Below are 15,463 nucleotides of genomic sequence, written 5' to 3' on the forward strand. Positions count from 1 at the left end.
TAACCCCAGATATCTTAAGCAATTGTGAAACAAAACTAGTTCATAACCACTGCAAGCAATTTGAGTAAAGTGTAATAGATTTGATAGTACTTTTTCCACCCTAATACAAGAAGTTACATTGGCAAGTTCAACTTGTCAATTATAGCAAACTAAACTGTAAGGTCACCAACAAGAATGCAAAAACAGCAAGAAATCTTCGTAAATACAATATCAAGTCCAGAATAGGGCGTTCGTGAATAACTTACTAAAAGTCTAGCACTATTTACAAGCGTCAAAAGAAATTTGAGTCCAAAATGAAGATCTAGGTCTAAAAATTAAAAATCATCATCTTCTTTAGTTGAGATTTATTTATCTGCCTTGAAAATGAAATAATACGGCTTCAAAACAGTGGTATTTCCGCCCTCCAACTAACCGGTACGTTTTGGGGCCTTTTCCACATGAGGGAGCATCATCCCTTTACTCTCACTTTCCTCAAATCCTAAAATTTCAGCAAAGACTGTTTGTAGCATACTCTTCGCTATCCTGTATGCCTCTGCCGATGCCGCTCCCCTCTCCACACACTTCATGGCATCGTGCAATAGATCGTTGTACCACGAGATGGGAGATTCTTCAGAATATTGCCCTTCATGAACACTTTCTTGTAGCATCAAGCCACTCTTCGCTTTTCTAGTCCACCGTTTCAATATGCAATATTCAGGAATAAGAATGGTGCCACACACCAAGAAGAGTCCAAGTAAATGCCTGCAAGGTATTCCTGAACCTTCATACTTAAAGCAATTACAATACGCTTTTTTCTCAGATTCCTTAAAGACCACAAAATGTCGATTACTAGCATCACCATCCCTTGCAACAGAAAATTTGCTTATCGGACCATCTTGAATTTTGAGAGGATAATAATTGAAAGCTTCAACTAGTTCTTCTTGGAACTTCTCAAATGCCATCCGTGTGTAAATATTGGCAGCCTGTTTCTCCATAGGTGACTGAGTTTTAAGAATGTGTTGGATGTTCAACGTAGCACAATCTTCTTGGGCTTCCTTTTCATATCGGCTATCCATTTCTTGGTCTAGTTTTGCAATAAACATTTGTAAAGAGCACTCTGTGACAAAGTTGTTTCGGTAAAACCTGTTCAGTGTTTCTACTCTATGGGTTGTAGACAACTCTGCAAAGAAGGAACCTTTTAGATAGGCCGGAACCCATCTATGACGAATACTGTATAATGACTGCAACCATAGGTTCTCACCAATGTTATATTTATCAAGAATTGTCCTCCAATAAACTTCAAAGGTTTCCACATTGTCAGACTCATTAATGCACATCTTTAGTTCATCATGTAGGTCAGGGAACCTACAGGAGACATCGGATAATTTCTTTTGGCATCTAGATAGGATTCTCCATCTACACAAACGATGACATGTCTCAGGAAACACCTCTGCAACTGCTGCTTCAATAGCCTTGCCTTGATCAGTAGTGATTGTTAGAGGTCGTCGGCCACACATTGCTGTCAGCCATGTTTCTAATACCCAAGTAAATGAGGATTCTGTCTTGTCCATAACCAAAGCACAAGCAAATACGATCGTCTGCCCGTGATGATTCAAACCCGTGAATACAGCAAAAGGCATCATGTTCTTATTCTGTCTATATGATGTGTCAAAAGTTACAGCATCGCCAAAATAACCATAAGACATTCTAGCTTTTGCATCAGCCCATAACGCATTTGTCAGGCAGTTTCTGTTATCAACTTGCATTGCATAAAAGAACCCTGCATTCTCTGCCTGCATCCTCCTGAAATAATTGATAAGGATTTGTGCATCTCCTTCACCAAAGACTCTACGCCGCATCTCTTTCAAGTAGTCCTGGTGTTCCCTATCCTTTCCAGAGAGGCGACTAAGCTGGATCTCACGAACCCTCTCGGGACTAACCACTATATGGGTGTGCTCCAACACCAACTTACTGATAATCCACTTCTCAGGTCCCCTTCGAACAACCTCCATCATTGCTGGGCAACCATCCCTTATGGAAAGACGCTTACGCTTCTTTTTGGTGCTGTTCTCAGCAACCTTCTTCTTGTGATGACCCTCTTTCAGGCATACAAACCTCTTCATGACCAACACCTCGACCCCCTTCCGTCTCTCACAGCGAGAGCGTGCAACTCGAATGCCAAAGCCAAGACGCAATGCATAGGCATTGTAAAATGCACGTGCAGCTCCGTCGGATTCAAATTCCATACCTGGAGACGGTACCTGGTTAACCTCATCGCAATCTTCAACAGCAAGTAGTTCATTTTCAATGGCATTCCTGATCGATGCTAGAGCACTGCCGCCATGAGAAACAGTCTGAAGTGATGAGGTGACTTCTTCTGTTTGTTGTTCAACATCCGGTGCCTTGATGTCATCCTCAAAAATAGCACTGTCCTCAACCATTTCATCGTCTTCACTGGATGAATACTCCATGGTCCTGAGTATAATTCAAGATCAAGATCGAGATGTACACGATTGTGATAATGTTTTCATTGGATAATTGATGGAAACCCCTAGCGAAGAAATTTCATTACAAAAGCAAAACTAGAACTTCGCTGGAATTGACGTCAACTAGCAACTTTAACATGTAGATCAAAAGAAAATGCCTCCATGAATTCTTCTGACCAGGAATATGGAAAAAGAATAAAGAATTAGGATGCTAGGGTTTCGAGCTCACAAAAAACAATGAAAAAAAAAGCATCTTCCGAGAAGAAAAACGCCCTCCACTATATCAGTCGATCGGATACTTTACGTGACAAGAAATTTCTGAGGGCTAGGGTTCCGAATATGGAGAAAAGGGGAGCAGAAATAGGGAAAGCCTGAAGATAGCGAATTCAAGAAATCAGTACCTTATCGCTTGACCTAGGGTTCCGCAGAGGAGAGAGTTTCCGATGCGATGGAGGCGATGACGGCCGCAGCGGCAGTTGCGGCGGCGAAGAACCGTCCTGGTTCACCCGCTAACACAGAAGCCGGAGGAGTGAATAGACAACAATTATGAGATGAATAAAAAACGGTTAATTGTCCTAAAATCCTGATAGCAAACTAACTTCTTCCTCAATAAAAAAAAAATTATTTCCATTTCTTACGTACAATTTTTTCTAAATTTCACCTCCTTTTAACTCCGTAATACATACAAATTTAACTAATTATCTTTAATTTTTTTAAAGTAAAAAACTGCAATATAAATAATTCTTTCTAAATACATCATTTTTAAACTAAAATCTAATAATATTTTTTTTTACCTGACCAATCGATTGATATATTTAATTTTAATTAAATGATACTGAATTTAAAAATCGACTTCTTATAACTATAAATTATTTAAACTTTTTATACCTATAAAAAATAATTAGGGATTCAGATCTATAAAAATAATGGTATAATTCATCTCAATTCAGTACCATTTAATTAGAATCGAGTGTATCAATTGATTAGTCAGAAAAAAAAAGTTAAGCTTAATTTAATATAAAATATATTAAATTTTAGTTTAAATGTGTTGAATTGTGAAGGAATTATATTTTATTTTGGATATTTTATACTAAACAAAGTGATGGTAATTAGGTAAATCAATATACTAATTAGTGAGTTAAGTAAAAAAAAGTTGACATAGGAAATAGGAAATGAGAGTAAATTTTATCTGACATGACTGAGAAAATTCAGTTTACATATGGGAAGTTTAGGACCATTTATCTAATAAAAAACATTTGAATTTACACTTTTGTATTTAAAATTCTTTCGAATTTTATATTCATTTAAATATTTATATAATTTCATATCCACTTAAAACTTATCTTAATCTAATCTCAATGTGAACTACATTGACTGTCAAGTGTAATTAATATCTAAATTTGACTTATATTATGAGTATTTAATTATTAGGTATATGTTGTCATCTCTAATTGATTTATATAGACGTATGATTTTCTATATCAAGGAGGCCACTTAACCTAACTCGCATCCTTAAAAATAATACAAATTATAAAATATAAAAGAATAAAAAATAGATTAAAAAAATCAAAAGATATAAAAAAAGAAAGCACAAAATAAAAAAAATAAGTGATTCAAATAAGTCATATTATCCTTTAAAATATGTTATTATATCATTAAATTTATTAATATTTATTCTTTCAAAATATTAGAATAGATTATTAAATTTATTAATAATTTTTATACTTAATTGATCCTTGGCTAATACGCCAAGATATTATGCGTCCACCGTCTTTGTTACACCCTGGGAGTTATTTTATGATTATATGAGAGCTCGTGTGTCGACCAGGTGAACACGTCATGGTTTTGTTTGAGGCAGGCGACCAGCTCTGTCTTCTTCTCGCTTTCCAGGTCGGCGGCGACAAAGGTAGTTGTCTCCGATCGGCTTGGGTGAATTTGAACCTCCTTTTCTTCATAGACTAGCGTAGGAGGTTTTTCCGTGATAGCGTTCACCTCTAAGCGCGGGTTCTTCCAAGCGGCCCTTGCTTCGGATTTGACCATCTCAACGTAATATCGCTGAGCGGCCAGTTAGTCACCTTTGATTTCGCCCACCTTGTCGTCCACTAGGAATTTAATCTTCTAGCAGAAGGTGGACGCCACCACTCAGAACTCATTGAGTGTTGGTCGACCCAATATGACGTTGTAGGCCGACGGCGCATCCACCACAATGAAATTTGTGGTCCTTGTTCTCTTTAGCGGCTCCCCCCCGAGCGAGACGACCAGGCGTACTTGGCGGATTGGCAACACTTCGTTGCATGTGAATCTGTAGAGTGGAGTCGTCATGGGTAGCAAATCACTCCGGTCGATTTGCAGCTGATCAAACGCCTTCTTGAATATGATATTCATCGAGCTCCCTATATCAACAAAGGTTCGGTGAATAATGTAGTTAGCAATTACCGCTCGGATGATCAGCGCGTTGTCATGAGGGATCTCCACTTCTTCTAAATCTTTTGGGCCGAAATTGATCTCGGGTCCTTTGGCCTTCGCCTTGCTGCTGCCAACGACATGGATCTCGAGTCGCCAAGCGTGTGACTTCTTTGCTTGATTGGAATCACCACCGGTCGCCCCACCAGTGATCATTCCTATTTCTCCCCGAGCGACATTACTTCTATTCTCCTTGTCTCGAGTCGAAGGTCTGCTTCGCTCGGCAGAGGCTCAAGCAGGACTTTGGTTGTTCCTCCTTTGAGATTGATGATGGCATGACTTAGCCGTCGTCCTTTCTTCCTCCCTTCGCCCGGTTAATCGGCGCCTGTGTCTCCGATCAGGAGATGGTGATCGACGACGATATCCCCTTGGGGTCGGTCTACTGGCTATCGGCGTCAGGTTGTAGCACTCCCGGGTGTTGTATATCACCTACTGGTGGAATGAGCAAAATATTGGCGTCCATACTTTATCTTTTGCAGCCTTTGGGCGATCGGCCGCCATATGCTGCATGACATGCGTCCTAGGCTCAATGTGTCGATGTGCTCCCCCCGATCAAGGCCCCTTGGGAGGCTGATGGTTGCTCAACGGACGTCGCTCAAACGCTGCTGCAGGTTCATTCGGCACCTCCCTTCTTCTGGCCGCTTGCCCCTTCCTCCACATTTATGTACTCTGTGACCTTCCTTTGCAAGTGGTCGAAGTCCCTCGGTGGCTTCCGAATTAGCGATCAGAAGAACTCCCCCTTGGTGAGCCCCTGGGTGAAGGCGTTCACTAATACATCTGATGAGATCGCTAAGATGTCCATGACCACCTGGTTGAAGCACTATATGTAGGCCCTCAGTGACTCTCTGGGCTCTTGTTTCAAGGAGAACATATTGATGCTTGTCTTCTAGTGACGACGGTCACTACAAGAAAATTAGTCTATCATGACACACATAAATGTCCTTATAGCATATTTATGGTGACATTAACGTTTTGGTGACATCTACCAAAAACACCCTATAAAGTGATGTCATCTTAGACCCTCCTCCATTTCCTGACATTTTATAATGTCGTTATACTATATCAATGTTAACATCAAAAGTGTCCTAATTTAAAGATATAACGACACTCTAAAATGTCAAGCAAAGTTTTTTTTTTAAGGACATTTATATATGTCGTGTTATCATCATAACAGTGATAAAGCTAAATGTCACAAAAACTCATTTATTATGATATTTATATTTTTTATAAGGACAACAAAAAAAAATGTCAATAAAAATAATTTATAAAATCATTTTAAATGTTACCTTAACTAATCTATTATGACATTAACAACTGTCATTATAATTATTTATAAATATATTTAAAATGATCATTAATATTTATATAAAATATATAACATGAATTCAATATTTACACATCATCACAATCCATCCACCATTTATAATAGAAAAAAAATATAAAATATAATTTAAAGTGCAAATAAATAACCTAAATTCATCCAACAAATATTTGAGTCAAAGTTACAAACACAAATTAACGACAAATTCTTTACATCCAAAACTAACAACACACTACACTCAAAATATTAAGTTTTAGAACAGTCTTATAAAATAAAAACTAACTAGGCAAACCATCTTCAACTGTCGTATTGCTTCACAAAAATCCAAGTACCTATCACCTACAAATACAATAAATAAATTTGTATTAGTGAAATAAAACAATGAAGACAAAAAGTTAATAGAAATAATGATTAAATATCATACCAAACGAGAAAATGTAAAGTATCATTTCATATTCACCTAATAGTAATCTTCGTTTACTATTAACTGTAAATGCATTTTATATTTATTTAAAATTATAATTACATGATAAATATAAAAAATTAATAATATTTCAATGAAAAGTAGAAAATATACCAAATGATAAGGCCAAGATATCATTCCTCCAAGTGCATCCTCAAACTTTTGTAAAAGATCATAAGGTCTAATTAAACTCTCTTCTGATTCCAAGTCAACTTGTATTCTTACTTCACACCAATTTGGTCCTAGTGCTTGTCTCCCTACTATAGTATTTGGTAGTTCCGATCCTATGTCCCGAACTTCTCTGTCCCCGTGTCCCCATACTGATCGGACAGATCATATTACATCTCAAGGCATCATGACATCCTTAAGATGTGTGTAGTATCCTCGTGATGTGCAAGGCATCCTTGAGATGTAATCTGATCCGTCCGATCGATAAGGAGACACAGGGATAGAGAAGTTTCGGGACAGAGGATCCGAACTAAGTATTTGGATTCATGCTATGGAGCACTCCTTTTGCCACAATTTTCGTTGAATCAAATAAACTTTTGATCAAAACAGAACATCCAATCTACATAAAAGTGTAAAAGGATTAAAAATTTAAAGAGTTTGAAGATGTGTGAAATGCATAATAAAAATGAAATTAAATAAACCTTACTCGTAAAGATGGTGGATTACTATTTGGTGATGTGTGTTTATTACTATTGCAATTTGAAAAATGGCTCTGGTTTGATTGATCAGACCATTTCTTCATGTTCAATAACACTAAGGGAGATTAACCCTATGCTCATGCAAACAAGATGGAGTTGGGCATTATGGATTACAAGGATGTCCTAATAGTGATGTTCCCAGCTCACTAAGATGTCCTTGTTGTGAGATTACTGAGAAATAAGACTAACGGCACAACAAAAGACTGTTTATATTCTTTCATAATTTAGATCTCATTAGGCGCTTGCTTTCTACTATTCCTTTTAAAAAAATAAAACTGTTATGATCTTAAATGACGTAATACCTTTATAGTAATAGGAACAAACTCAGAGCGACCCAAAGATACCTTAAGCCAGATCCCTTTATTCCCTTGCACATAAAATCAGAGTCAAAGACAAATAGTAAAGTTGAAACAATTCACAGCCGTGAAACAAATACAAGATTAAATCCAAAAACAAGTGTTTTATTCATTTACAAACAATCAAGCAGGCTAAATTATGACAGAGATACACATCTTAGGCTTAATCACATTCCAACCAAGAACATGAAAAGAGGTATCAACTAGATAATCAAATGTCTAATTTTTGTGTTTATCCAAATGTACAATCAAGCAGGTTAATTTATCTCATCATAAGTTACTAATCTAGATAGGCAAGTTTATCCAAATGTCCAATTTTTGTGTTTCAATTTTCAAATACCTTCTGTTCCAGCTTGAAATGAATGCCTCAAGAGCATGAGCAAACACATTTGTGTTTCATGGTAACATCTCTGGATTGACAATCATTCCCCTGTACTCATCTTCACAAGCATCAAGTATGCAGTCCTATTCAACAAAGAGCACATCCCATTATATGTGTAGTTGCTCTTAAACTACACATATAAGGTAAATTAAGACAAAAAAATTTGGAGTCAATTGAAAAAAAATATAGGGCATAATGAAACCAACCAATCTACCATGAAATGCATGTCTTTCATGTTTATAGCCTTACCTCAGAAGTATTTTAAGATGAACTTATTTCACTCAACAAAAAGTACATCCCAGGCAATGCCTTAAGAGAGGCCCCCCCCCCCCCCCCCCCGGTCAACGCACACCCCTCCAACTCCTCTCTATCTCCCTGTCAAAAGATGCATGTTGCCACCACCAAGTTGGAATGGGTGGTACAGGATAATGAGGATATAAGAAAAATTGTACGAAGTGATTGCCAATATGAGCAATAGCTATTTCTCGACGCTCTTGGTTTGAAACTGGAGGAGTTCTTAATGGCAAGTGAGTAAAACAACTCCCAATATTCTCACCAAATGTATGAAGTACAAGATTGTACCTTGATGCGATGACAATTCCCAAAGGCATAGCGTCCATCCAATATATTTCTGGTGCCCACTGCTCGAAATAATTCAATGAGAATAATAGATTGGTTACCAAATTTGGATTTGGATAAAGTTGATCATATAGATCATTATTTTGTTGAATCTCTTCTATAAGCTCAAATCGTACTTGAACCCATCCTTCTTCACCATACCCAATTAGTGCAGTTATTGCCCTGAATCCACAATGTCCATCAGGTTGAACATCAACAGTGTGAGAAATATAACGCTGCAGAGGCACGGGTAATTTCTCAATATAAGTATCACAGATGGGTGGAACTGGAGAGTGATCATGGGTCGTTTGAGTATTGCGAACCTTCGACCCTCTTCCACGTCTTCCTCTCCCTTGAGATGTTGCAATCGGTTGAGAGACCCTAGATCCCGAAGTGGATGCTTCTCCGAAAGAAGATATGCGGCGTCCACTTTGCTCATCTCTACCCGTAGGTCGACCTCTATGTTCTGTGTTGTATGAAGGAGCTAGCAATGTACTTTGAGATGGATCAATCATATCAAGAAACTTGTTTATCATATGCTCTCGCATATATGGATCCATCCCATCTAATATCTCAACAACGTGGGATGTCCTATTAGGTTATGCTCCCTCATCATTAAACTGATGTGCGTGCATCGACAATCTCCTCCAATGAGCGTTGATACTCTGAAGCGAAATTGGAATGGAAAAGTACTGGTAATGTGCAAGATCATGCTCGCATGACAATCCGTATACAATTTTGATAGAACAGTTGCATCTGCCGGATAGCTGGTGAGTTGTTTCCTCAATACATTTTAGCTGACCAGAAATCAACTTCATTGCCTCTAATGAAATCCGACACCTTATTTGACTGAAAATATCATCATGTAAATGTTGATGGCGTGGAATGTTCAGAGATTTTTCGAACGACTTCTTAATATCCCCGAACTGAATTCTCAACATCTTATGTATTTTTTCAAAAGATGTCTGTAGGGATGACATGGTATCTCCCAAATATAACTTCAATCTCGCATGTGCAGATTCTGCCCTGTAATAAAAAAAAATGCATTGTGTTTAAATACTGAAAAGAATTGAAATACTACAATAATGAACAAAATTTAAATAATAAAACTATAAAATGACTATACCTTTGATTTGAATTGCTCCCGAGGTGCATACATGTATCAACCCATGCTGAAACAAACCGCTCTTTGTAAGGGTGTAACCATGTATCCCAAAGATAATTTAGAGCACCCTCGAATCGTTGATACTCTTTGCGCATGACATCCCACTTATGCTGATAAGACCATTGTGTCGATGAATTAATGAGTGAGTGCCATGATGCATAAAAATGTTGCCACTCCAGACCAAGCATAGGGGCGCATTTCTTCATTACGCACTGGTTTATGTGCCAAATACAAAGGATGTGACGTGCATTGGGAAAACATGTTTCAATTGCATTAATAAGCGATAAATCCCGATCTGAAACAAATACCAATGGCAACGATGCCTTCTTTTCAACCATCCACTTCTTTAATGTACCTAATGCCCATGTCAGTTGCTCTGTCTTCTCATTACTAAGATATGCAAACATAAGTGAGTAAGTTCGCATTGTGGATGTGATACCCACAACCTCCAATAGTGGTATCCGATACTCATTGGTCTTGTATGTGGCATCAATAATCAACACAGATGAAAATTTGACAGACAACTCTGTTAGGACCAAAAGCAGCTAGAGGGGGGGGGGGGGGTGAATAGCTCGTCGCGTGCTCTTTGCTCGGCGTTGCTTGTTTCTTCTAAGATGTGCAGCGGAAAATAACAGAAACAAAACACTCAACGCTAACACTAGGATTTTACTTGGTATCCACCTCCAAAGGAGGTGACTAATCCAAGGATCCACACCACGCACACACCCTCCACTATGAATAACACTCCTTTATGGTAACTACCAAAGGCGGAGAAGCCTTACAGCACTCTCAATACAAGAAGAAGAAAGGGAAATACAAGATAAGCAAAAGCTTACAAGATGTGCAGTAAAAACCCTAACCCTAACTTCTCTTCTTGTTGTTGATCCGCCTCTTGACTTGGAAAACCTCCAAGATCCTTCAAGAACTGGCGATCTTAGCTTCAAGAGCGCTGTGGAGGAGTTGGCGAGAGATCTGGAGTGAATCGGTGAAGCGATGCCGAAGGAATCGTGCGCCTGCGGCCTTTATCGACGCCAACGGTCGGATCCCGATCGATTCGAATGTTCCCAATCGATCGGGGAGGCTTTGGATCGATTCACGGATCGATCCAGAGCGCCTCTGTGCTCTGGGAAAAATGCCCGGATCGATCCATGGATCGATCCAGCGCTTATCGCGCGAAGCAGCCGCGTCCCAATCGATCCACTGATCGATTGGGACATCTGGATCGATCCACGGATCGATCCAGAGGCTCTCTGTTCGCTAGGAAAGGCTTGGATCGATCCACTGATCGATCCAGTACTTGGTTTTTGCCCAAAACCAAGTCCCAAGCCTACCAAACCAACACCCGGTCAACCTTGACCCGTTGGTACATCATGCCTAGCATCTGGTCACTCCTTTGACCTGCTAGGACTTCCCACCAAGTGTCTGGTCAATCCCTTTGACCCACTTGGACTTTTCTAGTCGTGCCAAGTATCCGGTCACTCCCTTGACCTACTTGGACTTCCACCAGATGTCTGGTCAACCTTGACCCATCTGGATTTCCTCATGCCAAGTATCCAGTCAATCCTTTGACCTACTTGGACTTCCCAACACCAGATGTCCGATCATCCTTGATCCATCTGAATTTTCCCTTGCCTGGCTTCACTCAGGGACTTTCACCTAGTTTCACTCACTAGGACTTTCCACCTAGCTTCACTCACTAGGACTTTCCACCCGCCTACCCTCACCCACTAGGACTTCCCAGTCAAGTATCCGGTCACTCCCTTGACCTACTTGACTCTTCTTCAATCAATATCTTATTGTCAAACATCTAAACTCAAACCAAGACTCAGCTTGGTCAACCAGGTCAACCTTGACCTGAGGGATGTTGCACCAACAATCTCCCCCTTTTTGATGTTTGACAATACCACAATAACACTTACAATACCACATGTAAGTTAAGCTAATCCCATAGCCTCATTCTTCATGCCACTAGGTAATGAACACATAAGTTAGACTCTTCATTCTCCCCCTAAGAGGGCAAACTCCCTCTAGGTAATGAAAGCCTAACTTACTCTCATTCACAAGTCCTTTCATTCTCCCCCTATTGGCACACATCAAACCCCCTACTGATAAAACACATCAACCCATCTTTGGGCACACATCAACCCATGCCACAATTTTGGGTATATATCAACAAATCCATTTGTTGACAACTCTCCCCCTGAAGAGTTGCTCATCGTTGTTCACAACATCACTCGTTGTGATCAACACGATAAAGAAGGTCCCATACCCTTCATTCATCCTTAACTTCTCCCTCATTGTAGACAAATACTCAACCCTGAGCATTTTCTAACCACGTGAGTTCCCACTTGAACTAATGAGGATATCCACTCCCCATTTCAAGTTCAAAAACTCATACATGAGCATTTTCCTTAAAAGAAGGTTAACCACCTTCCAAGGTTCATGAAAAATAATTTTCATGCCTTTAAAGAGTCCCTCCCCCTAAAGACATGGTGGTAACTTCTGTCATTGCACCAACAATGACTTGGAATCCCTAAACCTTTAGGAAACCCAAATTTAGAAGTTTTGAGGTTCAAATATTCAAAATTTGAAACAAACCTCAACCTAAACTTCAACTTAGCCTTCCTTAACCAATCCATCCTTGTTTTCACATGAAAACACCCGTTTTATGTATACAAATGTATTTTTAGGGGTTTGGAATGGTTACCTAGACTAAAATAGGTTTAGACTGCTGAAATCAGGCCTTCCCAGCCAAAATCAGCATCCTGGATCGATTGGAGTTGGGTTCCAATCGATTCAACCTATTTGAATCGATCCACTGATCGATTCAGGATGTATGGATCGATCGGCTGATCGATCCAGCGAGCTTCTGTTCGCAAGAGTTGCCTTCTGAATCGATCCACGGATCGATTCAGGCACTCCAATCGATCCATGGATCGATCGGAGCTCTGATAGTTGCTGAAATTCCATTTCAGTCAACTTCAGAAACCCCTAGAGAATTCTACAAAAATCCAAAAATCATGAAATTTCGTGTAGACATTATTTAGGGCATACTTAATCATGGAAAAATAGTTTTCTATGAAAATACATCATATTTTCAAAGATTGACACAAACTTGAAAACTTACAAAAACTTTAGTGTTTTCTTCAAGTTTGTGTCTAACTATTCAATGGTGATTACTATCAAAAGATAGCCTTCACCAAGGTTTTCCAAAATCATTTTAAAAATATTTTCAAAACCAATATCCCATCATGTTCCTTGGGCTTAATGCACATGACTTGTACATTAGCTTTCCCAATGATGGGAAAACACATAACTATGTGTTTTGATGAACTTAAAAACTCAAAAGAATGCACTAAATCAACATCTTGAGCTTTGTTCATCATCCTAACATCTCACTAGTATCTAACGTGCACTAAAGCACATACAAGTCACCTTTTAGTCTTTGTGAGATGTAGATTTTGGTTTTGCCCTAATCTAGGGATCATGCATATCTATTTAGACATTTTAAAGATATTAGACATCCACATAAGATGTCACTTGTTGATAAGTGTTGTTAAATGTCATTTGTCCTTAATTACTAGGAATTAAACTAATGCATGATAATGTTATGGCATACATCAAAATAAAATAACTTTCAAAAGAAAGATTCCTATAACTACATGATGTATGAAAGTCATGACATGGTATTTTTGGATTTTGCATAATAAAACATGAATGCAAAAATAAACATGATGTCATGGCATATGATGGGCAAACAATTATGGCAAGATTTAACATAAATAAAATATACCTAGATCAACTATCTAAGTATCCTTAAAAACTTAGCTAAACTTACAACTTAAACCTAGATTGCCCTAAAGTGCTTCATGAAAATGCCAAAGCCTAAATTGGCATTTCTAATTCCCTTGATTTATTTATGCCAGTTGAAATTAAGCATATCCTCAAATGTTGGCATATTTCATTTTTCACAAGAGTAGCACTTTTAAATTAAGGCCCGGATTGCCTTAAATTTCCTAAGAACATACCAAAATCCCAACTTGGTAGTTCTTATGAATTTCCCAATATGTGCCATTTAAGATTAAAATCAATTCTTCCACCATTAGGCACATTTTACTCTTTCAAGGAGTAAATAATGATTCCATTTCATTTTCAAAGGTTAACAAAAACCTTGAAAATGCTCCTTGAGTGTCAATTTCCTCAAAGTTGGGTTAACTACCCTTCTAATCGGAGTTGACACTCTCTAACCCATCTATGGGGTAGAGAAGATGCTCCTAGGAACCCAACACCTATTGGTGCTCCTTGGATGCTCTAGGTATTCACTAGGGATAACTTCCCTAGATACCTTCCTAGTGACCTTGTTTGGCTTCTTGGAGGCCTTGGTCACACTTTCTAGGTCAACTCTAGGGATAGCCTCCCTTGTGACCTTCTTTGTGACTTTCTTAGACTTCTTAGAAGCCTTAGTCACATTTATTGCAAAAATACTCTTAGGGATGACTTCCCTAGTATTTTTGGCTTGACCACTAGACCTAGGGTTTGTTCCATAACTATATGAAACTCTATGGTAAGAGGGCACATCCTTCTTAGCCTTTGGTTTGTATCCCAAACCTCTATGGCCATTTGATGGCTTTTGTACCCCTAAACCTAGGTTATGCTCATTTTGCCCTAATAGGATATTTTCCATCCTTTTTAGGGTCTTTTCCATTTTATCAAGTCTTGACCTCAAGACTTGATTTTCCATCACTAAGTCCTTAGTTTTTGTTTTTCCATTAAGTTCATGAGCATTTTTGTTTCTAGGCTTGTAGCTACAATCCTTAGAGTTCTTGCCTAGACTTTTACCTACACTCCTAGCCTTAGGTGTAGTAGTTTTAGCATGAAAAGCTATATGTTTTTCTTTAACGCTATCATGCTTTCTATTTTCATGGTAAATAGCATTAAAATGATATAAGTTAGAACTATCATGCTTTTTACCATAATGTAAAGGGGTAGGCTCAATAAAAGTTACCTTCCTTTTTACCTTAGAGGCTCCCCCTTGACTTGAGCTTCCTCCTTGAGCCTTGACCATCTTCTTCCCCTTAGGGCATTGACTCCGATAATGCCCCTTTTGATTGCAAGAGAAACACACAATGTGCTCCTTGCTCTTCTTTGTTCCGGGGATGGTCTCCTTGGGCTTCACCTTACCTTTTTGTGCCACTTGGCCCTTCTTCTTGGCCAATTTAGGGCACTTGCTCTTGTAGTGCCCATGTTCCCTACACTCAAAGCATATAATATGACTTTTATTATTAATTGAAATATTTATACCTTTGCTTGTAGGGGTGGCATCTTTTCCTTTGGATCCGGAGGTAGAAGCTTCCTCTTGATCGGACCTTGATTCTCCTCCATTTGATTTTTCTTGACTTGTGGAGGTAGAATCTTCTTCCTCCTCTTCGTCTCTTGACCCGGATGTAGAAACTTCTCCTTCTTCTTGATCCGGCGTCACCAAGGATTGCTCCCCCTCAATCCTAGAGGTGGAGGCTTCATCAT

General features: G+C 38.7%; 1 protein-coding gene and 1 long non-coding RNA gene across 3 annotated transcripts in view; both read right to left on the reverse strand.

Moving 5' to 3' along the window:
- Positions 1-199: 199 nt before the first annotated feature.
- On the reverse strand, positions 200-3,024 carry LOC121991715 (protein FAR1-RELATED SEQUENCE 5-like). Its single transcript, XM_042545731.1, has 2 exons — positions 2,867-3,024; positions 200-2,454 (listed from the first exon to the last, which is right to left on the reverse strand). The coding sequence occupies exon 2, from the start codon at positions 2,448-2,450 to the stop codon at positions 408-410; it is 2,043 nt and encodes a 680-aa protein (XP_042401665.1). The 5' UTR covers positions 2,451-2,454; positions 2,867-3,024; the 3' UTR covers positions 200-407.
- Positions 3,025-7,843: 4,819 nt separating this feature from the next.
- Positions 7,844-15,463, reverse strand: part of LOC121989869 — a 14,599-nt gene continuing 6,979 nt past the window's right edge. For both annotated transcript variants that reach the window (XR_006114349.1, XR_006114350.1), the window contains one exon: positions 7,844-8,287. This is a non-coding gene — a long non-coding RNA (uncharacterized LOC121989869). The remainder of the gene's footprint in view (positions 8,288-15,463) is intronic.

This window comes from Zingiber officinale, chromosome 6B (assembly GCF_018446385.1).
Source record: "Zingiber officinale cultivar Zhangliang chromosome 6B, Zo_v1.1, whole genome shotgun sequence".
In the NCBI taxonomy this organism is placed as follows: domain Eukaryota; kingdom Viridiplantae; phylum Streptophyta; class Magnoliopsida; order Zingiberales; family Zingiberaceae; genus Zingiber; species Zingiber officinale.

Excerpts from the sequence above, each read along its gene's own strand:
- LOC121991715 (XM_042545731.1), bottom strand. The coding sequence starts at position 2,450 with ATGGAGTATTCATCCAGTGAAGACGATGAAATGGTTGAGGACAGTGCT.